Source organism: Cetorhinus maximus, chromosome 15 (assembly GCF_964194155.1).
Source record: "Cetorhinus maximus chromosome 15, sCetMax3.hap1.1, whole genome shotgun sequence".
Taxonomy (NCBI): Eukaryota; Metazoa; Chordata; class Chondrichthyes; order Lamniformes; family Cetorhinidae; genus Cetorhinus; species Cetorhinus maximus.
Window position 1 is genome coordinate 95,248,702 of NC_135893.1, and position 20,628 is coordinate 95,269,329.

The 20,628-nt window shown below is 40.1% G+C and overlaps 1 protein-coding gene and 1 long non-coding RNA gene across 5 annotated transcripts in view; both read left to right on the plus strand.

Moving 5' to 3' along the window:
• LOC144691260 (uncharacterized) overlaps positions 1-20,628 on the plus strand; it is a 122,605-nt gene that overhangs the window by 56,884 nt on the left and 45,093 nt on the right. The gene's annotated exons all lie outside the window — the stretch shown is intronic.
• The window catches only part of txndc11 (thioredoxin domain containing 11), an 82,176-nt gene that overhangs the window by 50,454 nt on the left and 11,094 nt on the right, over positions 1-20,628 (plus strand). For all 4 annotated transcript variants that reach the window (XM_078559015.1, XM_078559016.1, XM_078559014.1 and 1 more), the window contains 4 exons: positions 6,799-7,570; positions 11,093-11,238; positions 14,345-14,457; positions 15,743-15,823. In XM_078559015.1, coding sequence (XP_078415141.1) covers positions 6,799-7,570; positions 11,093-11,238; positions 14,345-14,457; positions 15,743-15,823 — 1,112 coding nt within the window. The remainder of the gene's footprint in view (positions 1-6,798; positions 7,571-11,092; positions 11,239-14,344; positions 14,458-15,742; positions 15,824-20,628) is intronic.

Here is a 20,628-nt window from a genome sequence, read left to right on the forward strand (position 1 = left end):
TTAGACAGTACCTTCCAAACCAATGACCGCTACCACCTAGGACAAGGGCAGCAGACACATGGGAACAACAACACCTGGAAGTTCCCCTCCAAGCCACTCAACATCCTGACTTGGAAATATATCGCCGTTCCTTCACTGTCCACTGGGTCAAAATCCTGGAACTCCCTCCCTAACAGCACTCTGGGTGGACTTACACCACATGAACAGCAGTGGTTCAAGAAAGCAGTTCACCAGCACCTTCTCAAGGGCAATTAGGAATGGGCAAAAGATGCTGGCCTAGACAGCAACACCCACCTACCATGAATTAATAAAAAAGAAACAGATGATGCAATTGAATACCTTTTCCTATTCTAATATTGATTGGCAATCCAAAAATTTGGACCCAGTATTCATGCTAGCCACTATAATTCAGAACTCAAAAATTAAAAATACAGACAATCCTGTCGGAGTGCACCATCCCCAATATATCCATTCACTCAGTGGAATTGAACCAGTATCTAGTAGCCTAAAAATGGCCATTTTAAATTTATTCTTTTTGATTGATGCTTCAGTAAGTAGAGCTATGGAACCCAAGGAGCTTTGAACCATTTCCTTAAATCTACTATCAGCACAAAAATATAAAGAAAGCTAGTGTTTTGTATATTCTGTGTCTGGTATGTGAAAAGAGAGCAGTTCAATGATGAAGGATTTTGTTGAATAGGTTTTTAAAAAGAAATTTGTCAGGAAATGATTCGATAAGCCTTGTTTACTTGCCATGGCTTACAAAAAGTTAGCTCCCTGCACTAATTATAACAGCACACGCTGTTCTTTGCAAGAGAGGACTCTTTTAATTGAAGAATTGTTGACTTGTCATGAAAATTTCATAGCATGTTAAATTGAGAGATTCTAAAAATTAGAAGCAGATTTTGTTGCAACATCTAAAATTATCTCCTTTGCTATCTTGTAAAGTTTAAGGCTGCAAAAGCACTTCCTCAAATGATGCTTTTGTACCAAAATCATTTAAAGTAACACAATTAAGGAGAGGAAATGGTTTACCCCTACAGATACCACCAGCTTAGCATAGTTCTACTTCAAAAATGTTTGGTATAAATTAATTTCATAACTTTGTTCTTCAAGTGAGTGATGTTAGTCCTGAGCAATAGGACATTTCCGAATTTGGGGCACACAGTGTACACATCAAGCATCTGCACATTGGATATTGCACAGCAAGATGCAGAGTAAAATTTCCTCTACTCCCTTACTATTTGAAGGGGATGCAGGAGCAGGTAGACCTGGGTGTATATGTGCATAGATCACTGAAGGTGGCAGGACAAGTGGAGAGAGCAGTTGATAAAGCATATAGTATCTTGAGTTTTATTAAAAGGGGCATAGAGTTCAAGAGCAAGGAGGTTATGCTGAATTTATATAAGATACTCGTTAGACCTAAGCTGGAGCATTGTGTACAGTTCTGGGCACCACGTTATAGAAAGGATGTGAGCACGCAGAAGAGGTTTACAAGAATGGTCCCAGGGATCAGAAACTTAAGTTATGAAGATAGATTGGAGAGGTTGGGGCTGTTCTCCTTGGAGAGAAGAAGGCTAAGAGGAGATTTGATAGAGATGCTCCAAATCATGAGTGGGCTGGACAGAGTAGATAGTGAGAAGCTATTCGAGCGGGAATAGCTTCTCTGAGAGGGCACACTTTCCAAACCCATGGACACTACCATCTACCAGGACAAGAGCAACAGATAGATGGAAACACCGCCACCTGGAAGTTCCCCTCCAAGTCACTCACCATTGTCATTCTTTCACTGTCACTGGGTCAAAATCCTGGAACTCCCTTCCTAACAGCACCACATGGACTGCAGCGGTTCAAGAAGGCAGCTCACCACTGCCTTCTCAAGGGCAATTAGGTATGGGCAATAAATGCTGGCTCAGCCAGTGAAGCTCACATCCCATGAATGAATAAAAGAAAATCTAAAGCAATTTGCAAAAGAAGCAAATGTGACATCAGAACAAACTTTTCCATACAGTGAGTGGTTCGGGTCTGGAATGCATTACCTGGAAGTGTGGTTGAGGCAGGTTCAATCAAGGCATTCAAGAGGGCATTAGATGATTATTTCTATTCAAACAATGTGCAGGGAAAAGGCAGGGCAATGGCACTAGGTCATAATGCTCATTTTGAGATCCAGTGCAGACACGATGGGCCAAATGGCAGCCTCCTGTGCTGTTAAGATTCTGAGATACTCTTGTCTCAACCTCCAGAGTTTGGTGTTTTTTCATTTCTCCACCTCGGTCTTACTAGGGTGAGTGAGATTGCTAAATTAAGACCATTTGGCTATTATAGGTATGTTCTTCTTCGACAGTCCCTCGGGATCAAGAATGACTTGCAACCACTGCAGTTTGTTGGGTTCTGAAGTGACTGATCAGTGCAATGTGCGATTTGCATACTCTGCCTCATGTGGGGCAGGTGGTGCTTGAAGGGTTGTTTGGAGGTTTTTGTGCTCCTTCTGATGCCTTGACTTCACGTCAGCATGTTCCCAACGACATGTCTCAATGTTCGATGCCTTCCCGAATGAGCCTTCTCCATTTCGTTCGGTCACGAGCCAGGGCCTCCCATGAGTCAGCGGGAATGTTTGACCTCTTCAGGGATGCTCTGAGGACACCCCTAAAGCGTTTCCGCTGTCCTCCTGGGAGTCTTTTGCTGCAACCGGGATCCAATCACTTTGTGAACCTTGGTGTCAGGCATATGAGAATAGTGCCAGTGGAGATGGTTTTGACATGCCGATTGAAATTAAGAACTGTCCAAACTCATTTTGCAAAGGACCTCGCAACCAGTAGACTGACTTGCAGAGTACCTAACTGGTCATAAATTTCCACAGAACACTTTCCGAAACAAAATGCTCCTCCCCAGACTTCAAGAAACTGATGTGGTCGACAATCATCCACTCAGAGAATGAACATGTTGAACAGGGATACTGTTTGTCGTGCATCATCCGGTGATACAATCCTCCAGAAAATGAAAGTCTAAATGCATAAAACATTCCAATGAGAAGCTATGTGAACACGCATCGTTTTTAAATCCAACTTTTAAATAGTTATTTTATGTAGGAGAACCTACTTAATTTGTTGCTGTTTGGCCTTCCTCCACTCCACCCTTCATCTTTTTTTTGTTATTTTGTAAATGGGGTTAATGCCCCTTTTCATAGCATGCAGTCTCCTACAAGTTGAAGTGGATGTCTTTATTTTTTGTTGCAGAATTTAGCTAAGCCCCGGTTGAAACGGTGAACCCCATTGGCAGTAAGGTACTTGTGAAATATTGCCTGCCTAGTACATACCCTGTTGATTCTGTTGACTGCAAACTTTGAATTTGACAGTGGTTCATCCTGTACTCACTTTATTTATTAACAAAATAAATTTGCCAGTTTTCATTATGGAGCATGTACAACAAGGGAATATGTATCTCTTGGTTTTTCTTTAAAGGTGTACATCTTTGGCATCTGTTTAAATCTGCCTATTATTCACCCTGATCTCTTCTCCACATTTCTCAGATTTCCAGTTTGAAAAATCACGTGTCCTTAATGTAACCATTTTTTGTTGATTTGATGTATTCTATTATCACCTTTTTCTAACTCTGTCGTTTTGGTATTGTTTGATGTTGCAGTTGCAATTGACATTTGGCTGCACGTACATTTCTGACTTATATGATAGATGAATAACTCAAAATACAAATAAACCTGTGATCAGTTACTGTCAAAAAGTACTCATGTTAAAATCCAGTATGCCGGACCACGGCTTTAAGTATGATCTATGAATCCTCTATTACGAACAAAGGGAATGTTTGAATGGCTATGTAACATGTGGGACACATTTTGTAAGCATAGCTCTGTATACTTTAATTATTCTGCTAAGCTCTGCTTACTGCACTCGTCCAACTTTTGGTTAAGGACGACAGTCCCAAGCAGTAACTTGCTTGTTGCCACCAGGATTTTGATAAAAGCATAGCATTGTGCAGTAAGACACAAAAATTACTTTTTTAAAATAGGGAATTTTGAAACAATTTGTACGAATCTTGTACTCCCTTCCCTGCCCCCAAGATGTTCTTCTCACTCTCAGCTGACTTAGTTTTCCATACTTGCTGCAGTCCTCCATAATCTTGTCCAAATGGCCATTTTTCACAACCAGACCTCAGTAGTGAGTGTCGGTAGGCTACTGCAATCTGGGAAGGTACATCACACCTGGGCTCCTATTCTGCCTTCCCAGCACTTTTTTTTAAAGCAGAGATCACTCAATGGATCAGCAAGGGGTATTCTGGCTGACTTAGTATTGCATCCTGGACTAATTAAGTGATGCAGAACTGAGATCAACTAAACTAGCTCAGACCAGGAGATTCTCAAGTGCATGATTCACTACTGTACCAGATGATGCATTTGCCCACTGAGCCATTGGGAAGACCCTTCAGTATTGGCTTAAATCTTTTTTTTAGTATATTTTGCATTTTCTGTTTAATGTGTCCGTGTGATGTATAACAAAGAATCAGTTTATAAATTGTAGTAAAATGTTCAATCTGACTGAATTTGGTGTAACAAGCAGGGTTTGAAAGAAGTGGACTATTCAACTTTGTTTATTGCGATCCCTCTATTCCATTTTACCACTTTGAGGGTCACCCCTGGCTGGTTTCCTGGAGCGGACTGCTGGAGATGCCTGATGCTATAGAAAGACTCAATTCTATATAAGAACATAAGAAATAGGAGCAGGAGTAGGCCATTCAGCCCTTCAAGCCTGATCCGCCTTTCAATAAGATCATGGCTGATCTGATTGTGACCTCGACTCCACATATCTGTCTACCCCAATAACTTTTCACCCCCTTGTTTACCAAGAATCTATCTAGCTCTGCCATAAAAATATTCAAAGACTCTCTTCCTCACAAGACAGTGGAAGCAGAGTTCCAAAGACTCACGACCCTCAGAAAAAAATTCTCCTCATATCTGTTTTAAATGAACGACCCCTTATTTTTATTCAGCGACCTCTAGTTCTAGATCCTCCCACAAGAGGAAACACCCTCTCCACGTCCGATCTGTCAAGACCCCTCAGGATCTAAAGGTTTTGATCAAGTCGTCTCTTACGTCTCTAAACTCCAGTGGAAAAAAGCCTAACCTGTCCGACCTTTCTTCATAAGACAACCCACCCATTCCTGGTATTAGTCTAGTAAACCTTCTCTGAATTGCTTCTAATGCATTTACATTTCTTCCTTAAATAAGGAGACCAAAAGTGTATACAGTACTCCAGATGTGGTCTCACCAGTGCCCTATATAACTGAAGCATAATCTCCCTACTTTTGTAATCAATTCCTGTCACAATAAACAATAACACTCTATTAGCTTTCCTAATAACTTGCTGTACCTGCATTCTAGCCTTTTGTGATTCACGCACGAGGATCCCTCTGAATCTGAGCTCTGTAACCTCTCATTCACTCTTTAGATAATCTTCCTTTTATTCTTCCTGCCAAAATGGACAAATTCGCATTTGCTCACATTATATACTCCATTTGCCAGATCTCTGCCCATTCACTTAACCTGTCTGTCACTTTGTAGCCTCCTTAAGTCCTCTTCATAACTTACTTTCCTTACCTGTCTTTGTGTCATCAGCAAATTTAGCAACCATACCATCTGTCCCTTCATCCAAGCCATTTATATAAATGGTAAAAAGTTGAGGCACTGACCCCTGTGGCATACTCATTACATCCTGCCAACCAGAAAAAGACCCATTTACAGCAACCCTCTGTTTCCTGTTAGCCAGCCAATCTTCTATCCAAAGCAATATGTTACCCCCTACACCATGAGTTTTTACTTTCCGCAATAACCTTTGATGTGGCACCTTATCAAATGTCTCCTGGAAATCTAAGTACAGTATATCAACCAGTTCCCCTTATCCACAACACATATGATTCCTTCAAAGAGCTCCAATAAATCAGTTAAACATGATTTCCCTTTCACAAAACCATGTTGACTCTGCCTGGCTACCTTGATTTTTTTCTAATTTCCCTGCTATAACATCTTTACTAATAGCTTCTAACATTTTCCCTATGACAGACGTTAAGCTAACTGGCCCGTAGTTTCCTGCTTTCTGTCCTTTCCTACCGCCCGTCTTCCCCCGCCCCTGCATTTTGAATAAAGGAGTTACATTTGTTATCTTCCAATCTAATGGAACCTTCCCCGAATCGAGGGAGTTTTGGAAAATTAAAACCAATGCTTCAACTATTTCACTAGCCACTTCTTTCAAGACCCTAGGATGAAGTCCATCAGGACCTGGGGATTTGTCAGCCCTCAGTTCCAACAGTTTGCTCAATACCACTTCTCTGGTGATTGTAATACTCCTGAGTTTGTTCCATTGCCTGATTTACAGCTATTTCTGTTATTGTGCCCCCTACAGTGAAGACCAATGCAAAATAGCGGTTTAATTCTTCTGCCATCTCCATATTTTCCATTATTAATTCCCCAGACTCGCTTTCTATTGGACCAATGCTCACTTTTTTTAAAACTGTTTCTATAGATACTTAAATAATAAAACTCTTACTATCCGTCTTTATATTTCTAGCTAGCTTCCTCTTGTATTCTAATTTTTCCCCCCTTATTAATTTTTTTGTCATTCTTTATCGGGTGCCATTTGATGCTTGGAACTGGGAGCTTGATAGAGTGGGGGAATTGAGCTTACAGGATACATTTTGGTGCTGAATGCTTAAAGCCAGAGCACCATCATGATCTTTTCTGTGGAACGTGCAACTGATTTTTTTTCCCCCCTCCTTTTCTCTTTTATTCAGATAACTGAAGTTGCTCTTAAATATCACAACTGTAACAATAGCAAGGCCGTCCGACGCGTGCTACAGTACATGGAAGAGACTGAGCAGGCTGACCAAGAAGATCAATCCACAGATTCCTCTTCACATGTAGTGGGACCTTTCTTCCAGACTAGGAAATCTTGTTGTAACACAATAATGCTTCCCCAGTGTAATCCTGTACCCCAAACTTGCAACATCTGTGAGCTGTGCATTAATCAAACAGCTGGAATTCGACTGAGTGTGGTCCACATTCCACAGTGCAACTTCGTGGAACTGGAGGCGGCGCTGGATTCATTCTACCTCAGAGAAGAAACATTTTTTCACCTGCAATCAAGCACTGTAGAATGCAGCAATTTTTTGAGCTATTACAGCCCTTTTAACCACTACACTGTTTGCTGCAGGACATTCAGTTCATTTAAGTCTGAACAAATTAATGCCCTTACCCCTGCAGAACTGTTTTCCAATGCAGAGCACAGGAGCGGGGTGGTTTCCCACAGTTTTCCTCACATTGAGGACAGAGTACCCGTTCTTCGAGATCTGCACCATAGTCAAAGCCACATTACAGGACTGAACTGTAATACTAACAAAACTCTAAACTTTTACTTGTTGGATTCAAATTTGCACTGGAGGTTTGCCACTAGATTAGGAGCCAATGAATCTGCACAAGTGCAAGAATTTGCTACAATTATTGATCTAAGGGATGAAGTTCATTATGTCCTTGACCAAAAGCAGATCCTTGATAAATCTTCTATTGGTACGTACCTATGAAAAAGTATATTGAATGTGATTGAGATTTTGGTAATCAATAATTCTCTATATACTTGTATAGTGTTGATTTTAATCTCTCTCGTTCCAATTTATAGATTCCAGTCCAAGTTTTATCTGCTTCATTTAAGTTTAGCTTTCATAAAACTAGTCAAATTTTGTCTCTTTTTTCCATTTTGGTCCTTTCATTTGAAAATCAAAGATCAACTTAATGAAGCTGAAATGAATTTGGAGGGCAATTCGGTTTATTTGATGTAGCCATCATTAACCTCTGAAAATCATGGATTCAGATTTGAATTTAAATTTGTGTACTGAATTTTCCTTGCAACTTTGAAAATATGTACATGCCTGATCTCTTAGCTAGATTCAATTGAGCTGTGTATGTGCTTTGACCACTTGAGTATTGTGTACGCAAACGTTTCTCAGCCTTACTCAATAACCTTGCTATTCAGGGCTTTAACTACTTGCTGTCCTCCCTCACTTCATGCTTAGCTCCCTGAGTTGACCACCTGCAATGCAAATGGGTGTTTTGAATTGAATCATTGTAGTAATGTAGATTTGGTTGTGGGCCATCCATGTAGCTACATGGCAGCACAGCTGATCATGGATTGCAAGGCTCTCTACAAGGGGACAATGACTGACTGACTGAGTATTTCAGTATCTAGGATAGAAAATAAAGGTTCAGTCCTTGTACAGTTTATCCTTGACGTTCACTTATTCAATTGAGACCCTTACCATAGCTCAGCCTCCATAGGAGTCTTTGTAATTTACTACTTTTCTGCCATTTGTGTACTTTGGATTATTTTTGTCGCTGTCCTCTTGGTGAGGATGCTCTTGAGTCTAAATTATGATGCAATTTTTTTTTAAAAAAAAATTCATTTACAGGAAGTGGGTGTCGTTGGCTGGGCCAGCATTTATTGCCCATCCCTAATTGCCCTTGAAAAGGTGCTGGTGAACTGCTGCCTTGAACCACTGCAGTCTCTGTGGTGTAGGTACACCCATGGTGCTGTTAGGGAGGGAGTTCCAGGATTTTGACCCAGTGACAGTGAGGGAACGGCGATATATTTCCAAGTCAGGATGGTGAGTGGCTTGGAGGGGAACTTCCAGCTCGATGTGTTCCCATCTATCTGCTGCCCTTGCCCTTCTAGATGGTAGCGATCATGGGTTTGGAAGGTGCTGCCTAAGGAGCCTTGGTGAGTTTCTGCAGTGCACCTTGTAGATGGTACACACTGCTGCCACTGTGTGTCGGTGGTGGAGGGAGTGAATGTTTGTGGGTGGGGTGCCAATCAAGCGGGCTGCTATGTTTTGGATGGTGTCAAACTTGAGTGTTGGAACTACACTCATCCAGGCAAGTGGAGATAATATATTCTTATGTAGCAGCTGTTATCATTTTTCAAATATTCAAAGAAGCTATCTGACTTTAATTATCTTTAAAACCTAACTAAAGTGAAAAAAAAGTTGATGAATCCCTTCAAAAGTGATCAGGACCAAGTAAGTTTAATTGATTGGTTTGACAGTTCATTTTTGAATCTATCAATTGCAAGTTTATATCAAATCCCAAAGGATTTAAATTAATTAAATTAAATTTAAATCCCTGTTTAAGTCTTGTGTAAAAATAACTGAAGGAGGGATATGACTACAGTGGTGAAATTCAGACCACCAAGCTAAATTTTATATAAAAGGCTCCATTCTTGTCGTCTATTTGTCTTTAATTTTGACCTTCAATTTCTCAAATGACAATTCAATAGGGAATATTTCGGGGTCAGATTTGCGTCACACTTGTTAATGAAACACCTTCTCTGGGAGCAAACAAGATTGATACTGTTATTGGAGTCATAAAAATGTTATGTTGGATATGAATGCTCCTGCAGCTTAATATAATCAAAGGTGAACCATCAGGACTTTTGGTTATCTTGGGTTTTGATTTTTGTGAGCCCTCGTAAGTAATGTTAAAACATTGACCTTTTATTTCCCACACTTGATTGTAACCTGCTTTGCAAGCGCGCATACCAGGTGAGTATAGAATCTGACTCGACTGCATTTGTTTCCTGTGTTGGAAAGACAGCCAACACTTTCCTTCAAAACTTTGGGAATATTGAATGTCCATCTTCAACTGAGATATTAAACAGAGGCTGCCTCTTCAGGTGGGCATAAAAGATCCCATGATACTATTCAAAGAAGAGCAGGGGGGAAGATCTCCCTGATGTCCAGACCTGTATTTATCCCTCAAACACCTATCGCTAAAGCCACATATTATCACACTGCTGTTTGTGAGACCTTGCTATATGCACTTTGGCTGCTCAGTTTGCTGCATTGAGTATGTACCCATATACTTGCCATCTGTAGCATTGTAGTAGAATGCACTGCTCCACTTAGTCTGCTTTAAGAAATGTTACCAGTTTTCTAAACTGTGATCCATTATATCTAAATATGATCAATTAAAATACCCAGGAGGATTAAATCTGTTCTATAACATGTAACCCTTCATAATTAGATTGGTTTGTTTTCTTTTGAGTTTTCTTCTGCTTACCACAGTGTGGAATGTCCATAATGGGCAATGGGTCTCTATCCCTTTGAACATAAGAACAAAAGAAATAGGAGCAGGAGAAGATCATATGGTCCATCATGGCTAATCTTGGGCATGATTCCACTTTTTTTTCCGCCTGTTCTCCATGTCCCTTGATTCCCTGAGAGACCAAAAACCTGTCTATCTTTGCCTTAAATATACTCAATGATGATGCATCCTCTGAGGTAGAAAATCCTAAAGATTTGCAGCCCTTTTGAGTAAAGAACTTTCTCGCCAGCTCAGTCCTAAATGATTGCTCTTCTCCGCCACCCCCACACCCACACACACACACACACACACACCACCACCACCCCCCATCCCCACCCCCAGCCTGCTGAAACTGTGCCATTTTCTTCTAGATTCCTCAGTCAGGGGAAACAACCTCTTGGTATCCACCCTGTCAAACTCTTTCATAACCTTGAACAATTCAAGGAGATCACCTCACCATTCTCCTACAAACTCCAGAGAATATAGATCCAACCTACTCAGCCCCTCATCGTAGGACAACCCTCTCATCTCAGGAACCAATATTTGTGTTAAGTATACTCAAATAGAGATTAAAGCTTCCTCTACTTTTTGTTTCAATTATTTACTTCAACCTCAATCTTTAAATGGACACCCCCTACTCCTTTTCCAATTTTATACACATTGTTATGGACTTTATATATGATTCAGTCTATAGATTTAGTGACAAATTGTACAACTGTTTGCTCTGTGAACCTTGAATGAGACTGCACAAGCTTTTTTTTTTTCACTCAAATTGAGACTCTGTTGATTCCAGGTACTTAAGATCCTCTCTTTATTTATTGTCCCACTTTCTGAATTGTGTTTTTTTTAAATTGAAGTCTATTAAAGCTGAAAGCCATAGAATGTAAGTTGTATTTCGACTGCAGCATGCAAAGGTCAGAAATTTAATTTACTAAATGTTTGATTTTCTTGTTCCAGAAAGCATTATAAAAAATTACAGTAGGACATACAGTCCATTAAATCGGCATCTTATTGCTGGAACCAAGTCTCAAGCTCAGGAAAAATATTTAATTGCTGAAGTAACGACCCAGATGTTTGACAGCATAGTACTGGATGTTGAAAAGGTGAGTCTCCAGTTTTTGTTGCTGCCTACCTCAATTTTCATGTTTTGGTAACAGCCCCTATGTTCTGTTGAAGATGCCATTATATGTTTTTGTTACTAGGGTTACTATGATGATTGGTTTGAAAGATTATTATGTAGCATGTTCTCAAAGGCTAATTCTCATTTCTCTCTAAAATACATAAACAAATAGCTGTGTTCTTGGTCACTTTGCCTGTGCCAGCTAGGTGCTGTTCAACAAAATTAATTAGGGTTTTATGCTGATTTTGCTCTACTGCCTCTTTGCTCAGTATTGCAAGCTCAGTTCAAGCGGTGAATAAAACTGGTGTTCTGTATCACACACCGATCCATTTCTGGACAATTATGAGGAAACATTACAGTTTGACAAGACAAAGTATTTTTGTCATAAGATTTTAAAGCTACTTTTCCTCCAAAGTTGATGGTATATAGTTCTGCAGGCACTGGCACCCTGGTATGAGGCTGGATGATGTCCGTTGGGGAGGCAAGGCATCCTATTTGGAGTCTAGTTTTCACTCTGTTTAATATCTATAGCTACTGGAGAGTAACAGAAGCAGGACCCCTGGTTACTTGGGATTTTCTTTTCCTGCCACCCTCCTTCTGTGGATACTGAGACCAACTTTAGTGCTCAACATTTGGCTAAATTGAGGAGTTTGGAGCAGATTAGGAATTTGGTTTTTAATCTTCTGCTCGTAAATAGGCCCATTATCAAACTGTGATATATTTACCAGCCAATCCATTGAGTTATATTTGTTTCTTAAACTATAAATCTGGGATTGTATGATTTCCTCTTGTCCTAAAGGGAGGGGGTGGGGGTGGGTGACGTTGATGCTGTGGCACATTCCATAGATGCTGGCAGCCCTCTGGCATCTGGTCCAAGTGAGCATTTTAATCCTGCTTTGAGCCTAGATGTTATGAGTCATCACACCTGAGCTTAATCCTGTTCTCACCTGACTTCTACACACCCATACATTCCAGAATTGGCCGCAGTTGGGATAGCATATGAGAACGGCAATCATGACTTTTTTTTTCTCTCACGCTCTCACTCCCTAGCTCGAGGCTGCTGAAATATAATTGTAGCAGCTCCCTAACTGATGATTGACTTAACACATACCAGGAATTGAACCTTCTGGTCTATCACTGTTATCCACACTATCAAAGTTGAATCTGAACTGTTGTAATTTTGCAAACAAGTATTTTGTGTAGCTACTGCAACCTCTATAATTCTCCCTTGTTCGTTCTTATGTTTAAGATTGCTGGAGCTAGTAAAAGGCAGCTGCATAACAGGCTTCATGTGAAATTCTTCATCAGTGACCTGGATGGGTAATGAGGGCTGTGGCAAGATTTAGTCATTCAGTAGAACAGGAGTGCGCAAGTCTGGCTTCAAGCAGTTTTGAAGCACAAAGTGCAGAGACAGATATTAGCTAAAAGGAGCTGATAAGTCTGTCGATTTTGTTTTTCTCTGTCATAGTCATTACAGCACAAAAGGAGGCCATTTGGCCCCACCAAGCCTATGCTGGCTCACTGTAGTCCCGTTCCCCATTGTTCAGATTCATGTGGCAAATATTTTTTTTGAGTATAGTCTCTCTTTTGTAAACATGCTAGGAATGCTGTTCTTAAATTAAACATATTTTAATTCTGATGTCATGTAGGCGGTGCTTCTCTGGCTTTTTATTTGGTTGTTGGAATTGGGGAAAATCAGTAATATTTGTTCACATGTTCTGTACCAGCAGCAAGTCGATATCTCAGTTACTGCTTTAATCAGGCCCTTCTTTCAGAAAACCAAACTTCAAATCCCTTAAAACCTGTTTTTCTTTGTAGATTATGATGTTTTGGGAGAGTGATGAACATTTTGAAGTTCTAGTTTAGTGGTACATGAATCAACCATTTTTATTCACAGAATATTTCTCCTCTAAAATGACACATTCTTTGTCATTTGTCACACTCTTTCAGCAACTAATACATCTTGCCATGATGGATCATGCTTGGAAAACATCTTTGTCAAAAGCTAGGCTCCTATTTATCTCAATACTACTTATTTCAAACCCTGATTGTTCAGCCACTTTTTAAAAAATGTCCTGTGAGCATTGTCTTCACAAGCTGAAGCATAACGAAACCTAAGTACTGCTCATCGTGACTGTTTGTGGAAAAGGGTCTGGGAGGTAAACAATACTTTATTGAATGGAAACATTTTAAAAATGCAGGTTTGAAAAGCATAAATTTTATAAGGTCATTTTAAAGTGCATGGGGGATCATGGTTCTGCTGTTTTTTTGATCAATATAAATGAAAGTCTTGGAAATTCCCCTCAACCCATCCCTCCGGCTGCTTGAGATGATCAATACTTGCCCAGGAATTAGACCTTATAAACACCACCTCATACGTTGCCTATCTTATATAAGACATGATTCTCTTCCCAATGAGGAACTGATTTATGCATGCTCGAAAGCACACGGAGAATCTGCATTCGCTACCTGAGCCAGTAACCTGTTCCATGGGTCGGTTTATAAATTGTTCTTAAGTTACATTCTTTCAAAAAGTGTTTTTTTTTAAACATTCTGATAACAAAGTATTACTGGAACACCAAACTGAATTTTGCAATCAGCTTACTTAAACCTGGCAGCCATACATTTAAACAGTATTTTTCACTTTTTTAACATATCCTTTTTGAAGGCGTAGCTTCTAACAATTCATTGAAACAAGTATTTGGATTAAAAGAAGTCATCTTGTGAGGCTGTAATCATCTCTATAAAAATCTCCATCCAAAATCAAGAATTGGGGTCACAGAAAATGTTTGTTAAATGCTATTGGTAGCAAAGTTATAGATATGCGTAAAAGAAAATGCGAACATCAGGTATCTGTCATCTTCACCAACCCCTTCCCTTGTGTTCCCTTATTTAATGCATAGTATCTCCTATAGCATGGCTATATTTAAAGGAAAGGTAGCTTTGAACTGGGGGAACAATAGCTCCTCCTTCGTATATGGCCCTAACAAATAGGTAGGTGCAAGACAACATAACTATTTTGTCTTTGTTTAAGTCTTTGGATGATATACTGTGCTGACTAGCTTGTACCATACTGTTTTCTCTTGCAGAATGTCTTGCTACTCTACTACACTCAATGGTGTGGATTTTGCACTGTCCTCAATCATGTGTTTATTCAGGTTGCCCGTCTCTTCCATGCCAATGATGGAATCGTAATAGCCAGGTAAGAAATACTGAAATAGAAATCTAAGAAATAGATGGAGTATAATGTGGAAAAATGTGAAGTTGTTCACTATGGCAGGAAGAATTTGAAAAAGCAGAGTGTTACTTAAACGGAGAGTGGTTACAGAATTCTGAAGTGCAGAGGGATCTGGTTGTTCTAGTGCATGAGTTGCAAAATGTTAGTATGCAGATACAGCAATAGTAATTAAGAAGGTTATTGGAACGCTATCCTTTTACTACGAGGTTGGAGCTCTCTCATATTGTCATTCTGAAAGGCAACACTCACTGCAGCCAAGAATATAGTGAGTTTAAACTAACTCTGGAGATTGAGTACGTAAACTAGCCTGACATACCAGTGCAGTATTGAGTAAGTGCTACATTCTCTGATGTGCTGCCTTTCAAATGAGCTGGTAAACGAAGGCCTGCCTGCTTTTTCAGGTAGATGTTTAAAGATCGAATGGCGTTGGGTGTTTTCCCAGTACTCTGCTCAACATTTCTCCCCTGCTCCAACTGATTAACCAGTTGTTCAGCCCGTGGCTGACTGGGGGTCTTCGTGTGAACAGAACAACTGCCTCGTTTTTCTGCTTGGCAACTGTTGCACTTCAGAGTGATTTACAGCACATGAAGTATGTTGAGACATTTCTGAGAGATTTAATCAGGCCCATTATAAATGCAGATCATTTTCTTGTGCCTTGTTGGAGATGTTTGGTCACTATGGCTTTTCAGGTTCAATACTCCATTTCTAAACCTGAGGAGTATCTGGTAAAATAGTTAAAACGTATTTATTGTAATAAATGTTTGGACTCAAAAACTTGCACAAGGGTTCAGCATCTCACATCGTCTTCTTAAAAGTACAGAATTTGGCTCTTTAGTTTATATGACATTTGATTACTTAGCAAAACTTCACAGATCAGCCAGCATGGCAATAATTAAGCTATTTTTGGAATGAACTGTGCCAGGATCATTTATTCTGTGAAACTCTATACAGTGGCAATGCATTGTTTTTAAGGCAGCGTTATCATTTAACAATCTATTTTTGTTAATTAAATAATGTCTACGTACTTTATATATAAGGAAAGGAATGTTAGTAATTGGTGAAATAAAACATAAATAGTTGCAAACTTTTTTCCATTCACTACAAATGTGTTCAAGAAAGTTATTTGAATTCTTCAGCCAGTTTAGCATTTGTATTTATGTTTAGAAGAAAAACGGATCCTGATTTTAATTTTAGTCCTCCTTTTCTTGGGATTCAAAGCTCATTCACCAAGTTACTCTTGTGCTTTCAGAATCAATGTTGCCAAAAATGACCTTCCATGGGAGTATATGGTTGATCGATTTCCAACTGTTCTCTTTTTCCCCAGTAAAAGGTAAGGCCTGGATAAACTACATGGTTTTTTTTTTTATTAGGGCTCATTGCTTATCTTTTGTACAAGTACTCCCAACTGTAATAGCTTGGGAGTTTGAGTTTACCATTTTTATGGCTTGTCTAAGTGTGATTGCCAACTTTTGTCAAATTACACACTGTTAGAGCTGCTTCCATGTCAAGAAACCCTCCTGCTAGTGCGGCCATCCAAAGACACTAACCCCGACTTCCATAAAGACCTTGGCTTTGCATTGGAAACCAACATACTGGAGTACAGCGCTTGATTCAATATAAATGCAGTTTGTTTCGCAGCAGGACCCAGTGGATAGGGAGATTTGTGTGCTGTACCACTGGTTCTGTGGGGGGTGTTCCTTTGTGTTCCATTGGACTGAAACATGGCACCATCTTGCCTGCAGTTTCCTTTTATTTTTGTTAACCAAACTTCTTTTTCTATGCTAAGTGCTGGCAACTGCAAGAAGCACTGAACCAAGGAGGCTGGGTTAGTGCAGCCAGTTAAACTGACAAGGGTTGCTTGATGGGTTTTCTACCGCAACCAAGTTATTTTCATTTGATGCTGCTATTTATTTGGCTCCTTCACACCATTTGTCCAACATCTCAACCGATTCAGCTCTTGCTGAAGATTTCTTCAGCCTTAACCTTTTTTTTAAACAAAGTTTCTTACCCAGCCTAAAGACCAAAAACATGTCAATCGTAGTTTATTTGAACTGCCCTGTGTTTGAAGTAGTCTACAATGGTTCTCTCCTCTTCCTATTTAAATGTGTCAAAGAAAGTAAGAACTTGCATTTATACTTTGGAGTATCCTGAAGCTGAGAAGCCAATCAACTACTTTTGATGAACAACTATTGTTGTAATGTGACATAGTTATTATATTGTTACAACTGCAGGAAAACCACTTGGGAACTAAAATTACTCCTAAGGCAGTGTTCTACATTGCAAGGCCCTCGAGCCAGTGGTGGCTCCCATTGACACTAAGTGCGGCACCCGACTCCATCCATCCGTTTTCAGTAACCGCTTTATCCTCCCAAGGGTCACGGCGAGCTGCAGCTCAAACCAGCATTATATTCCTATTTATTTTATTTTTAACATTTAAAAAATGCCTACTGAGCCTATCAAAAGTCAGCCTTCTTTACATGTCACATTGACCACGTGGTACAATGTGTGCCAATAAGTATATCTAAGTGTGTGCGTTGTACAGTAACAGTTATATTACCATAGCAACCACCATAGAGCCAGCAGAATATTCAGCTGTTGGTGTCATGTATATTTTTGGCCCAAGTGGGAGTAGTAAGCAATAATAATTTAGTAGTCGATGTGGCTCTCACGCTGCAGGTTTTTTGCTGAAGTGGCCCTTGCTTGAAAAATAGTGAAGACAACTGTCCTAAAGTATCAACAGTGGTACTCATGGCATTATGTTGAATTAATTCGTGATTTGGTCTCCTAGTTATGTATTTCACAAGGCAGCTTAGGCAATACTTCGACATTTTGACTATTCACTAGACGAGTCTGCAGCACAGCAAACAGGACAGCTACCTTGCCGGAAGTCGGAGCGGAGTGGACCTGCGGGAGACAGTCGGGAGCTGAAGAGCGTGTTGTTTCACTGTTTCAGCTGCTGTGAGGCTGCAGGAGGAGGGGGGAGTAAAGCATCTGTGACGTCACAGGAAGCTATTAAGTTGATTGGCCGGTAAGTGCTCAGTCTAAGGGACAGTGTGTGAGAAACCAGCTTAGACAGGCAAGTTAAGGTAGATCTTTAAACAAAAATAACTAAAGCTTTAAAATAATAAACCAAAATTTGAAAACTTTAAAATTAAAATCAAACAAAGATTTTAAAGCAATAGAATTAAAGTAATTTAAACAAACATCTAAAGCACAACTTGTAGTTAAGAAGCATATAACCGTTAGTTGTCAGTGGTATGAGCATTCAATAAACACAGTAAATTGTAGCATACATAGGAAGAAAATAATTAAAGTAAATTAACGAAATAACATAAATTAGAATGGCAGGACAGGTGTTATGTTGCAGCTGTGGGATGTGGGAGCTTTTGGACGTCAAGGCGATTCAGGACAAATGCATCTGCAGGAAGTGTAAACAGCTTGAGGAATTCCAAATCAGGATTATTGATCTGGAAGCCGAAATGCAGACACTGCGCAGCATAAGGGAGGGGGAGAAATACCTGGATACTTTGCTCTTAGAAGAGAGTCATCTGTTTTGGTCAGCAGTGAGGGACAGGAGGATGTGACTGCAGGGATGCAGGTAATGGGACTGAGCAGACAGTAGGGGAGGAGCCTCGGGCTTTGCAATTGTCAAATAGGTTTGAGGTGCTCACAACCTGCGTGGATGAAAGCGAGGTGTGCAAGGTGGATGAGCTGGCTGGCTATGGCACTGTGGTACAGGAAGCCGTTCAAGTAGGAGGAGCAAAAAGGAATGTAGTGGTAGTAGGGGTTAGTATAGGTGAGGGGGATTGACACTATTCTCTGCAGCAAAGAGCGAGAGTCCAGACGGCTGTGTTGCCCGCCTGGTGCCAGGGCTCGGGGCATCTGCTCAGGGCTGGAGAGGAACTTGCAGTGGGAGGGGGAGGATTTAGTTGTCATGGTCCATGAGGTACTAATGGCATAGGGAGAACTAGGAAAGAGGTTCTGCAAAGTCAGTATCAGGAGCTAGGTACCAAATTAAGAAGCAGAACCTCAAAGGTAATAACTTCTGGATTATTACCTGAGCCACATGCAAATTGGCATAGGGCAAATAAGATTAGAGAGACAAATGCGTGGCTCAAAGACTAGTGTGGGAGAAGTGTGTTCTGGTTTGTGGGGCACTGGCATCTGTACTGGGGAAAGTGGGGGCTGTACCGTTGGGACAGTTTACATGCAAATTGCATAACTAGGGAAGTAGAGAGGGCTTTAAACTAAACAAGAGGGGTGAGGGATCAAGCTTGGGTAGAGGTAGCAATTCAAGGTGTAGAGTCAAGGTAAGAGAGCAAAATAGTAATACGAGAAATAAGGGTCAGAGAATAGAAAGGGACAAAGAAAAAACCTAAGAATACATCAACAGTCAAGACTAGATGTTACAAAAGTAACAAAAAGACAAAACTGAAGGCTGTCTATCTGAATGCATGTAGCATTCATAACAAAGTAAATGAATTGATGGCCCACATTGAAGTAAATAAATATGATCTGATAGCAATTACGGAGACATGGCTGCAGGACAACAAGGATTGGGCCCTTTAATATTGAAGGATACATGACATTCAAGAAGAATAGGAAGCTAGGTAAAGGTGGAGGGGTAGCACTGTTAATCAAAGAGGGCATTTGTGCAATAGTTGGAGATGACCTTGATTCAGGAGATCAGGATGTAGAATTGGATTGGGTGGAGATGAGGAATAGTAGAGGAAAAATGTCATTAGTGGGAGTGGTCTACAGATCCCCTAACAGGAGCCAGAGTGTAGGACAAAGTATTCAAGAGAAAATATTGTGTGCTTATGATAAAGGGATGGCAATAATCATGGATGATTTTAATCTACACAAACTGGGAAAAATCAGATTGGCAGCAGTAGCCTGGATGAAGAGTTCTTAGAATGCTTTTGAGAGAGTATCTTAGAGCAGCAAGTTCTGGAATCAACCAGAGAGCAGGTTATATTAAACTTTGACAGGATTAATTAATTAATGACCTCAGTAAATGCACCCCTAGGTAGCAGCAACCACCATATGATTGAATTTTACATCCAGTTTGAAGGGTAGGCCTAAGACTAGTATCTTAAACTTAAATAAAGGCAACTATGTGGGGATGAAAGCTGAGCTAGCTAAAGTGAACTGGGAAACTAGGCTAGAGGATAGATCAATAGAGAAGCAGTGGCGGACATTTAAGGGGATATTTCAGAGTATTCGGAATAAGTACATTCCTACTATAAAGAAAAATTCTAAGGGGAGGACCCACCATGTGTGGTTAACTAGAGATGTTAAGGAAAGTATCAAACTTAAGGAAAAAACATACAACTCTAAAGATGAGTGGCAGGTCAGATGATTGGACAGAATGTAAAGAATGGCAGAGAATGACTAAAAGATTAATCAGGACAAAGAAATTAGGGTGTGAGAGGAAGCTAACTGGAAATGCAAAAATGGATAGCAAGAGTTTCTACAGGTTTTTAAAAGGAAAAGAGTAAGTAAAGTGAGTGTTGGTCCTCTAGAGAATGACAGTGGGGAGATAATAAGGAAATGGTGGAAGAAATGAACAAATATTTTGCTTCTATGTTCACTATAGAGGATACAAAATACTTTTTAGTAATTGCTGCAAATCAGGAGGTGAACGGGAGAAAGGAACTTGGTGAAATTGAAATCACTAAGGAAACAGTACTGAGCAAATTGATGGGGCTGCAGGCTGGCAAGTCTCTGGGTCCCAATAGACTACATTCTAGTGTCTTAAGAGGTGGCTAATGCGGTAGTTGATGCGCTGGTGTTAATTTTCAAAATTCGCTAAATTCTGGAAAGGTTCCGCCAGATTGGAAAGTAGCAAATTTCACCCTTCTATTCAAGGAGGGAGGGAGGCAGAAAACAGGAAACTAATAGGCCAGTTAGCTTGATGTCTGTCATGGGGAAGTTATTAGAATCGATCATTAAGGAGGTTATAGCTGGGCACTTAGAGCTCAAGGTAATTGGGTAATGTCAGCATGGTTTTGTGAAAGGAAAATGCATTGGAGATGTTTCTAAGGAGGTTTATTAGATTGATACCTTGAATGAGCGGGTTGTCTTATGAGGAAAGGTTGGACAGACTGGGCTTGATTCCACTGGAGTTTAGAA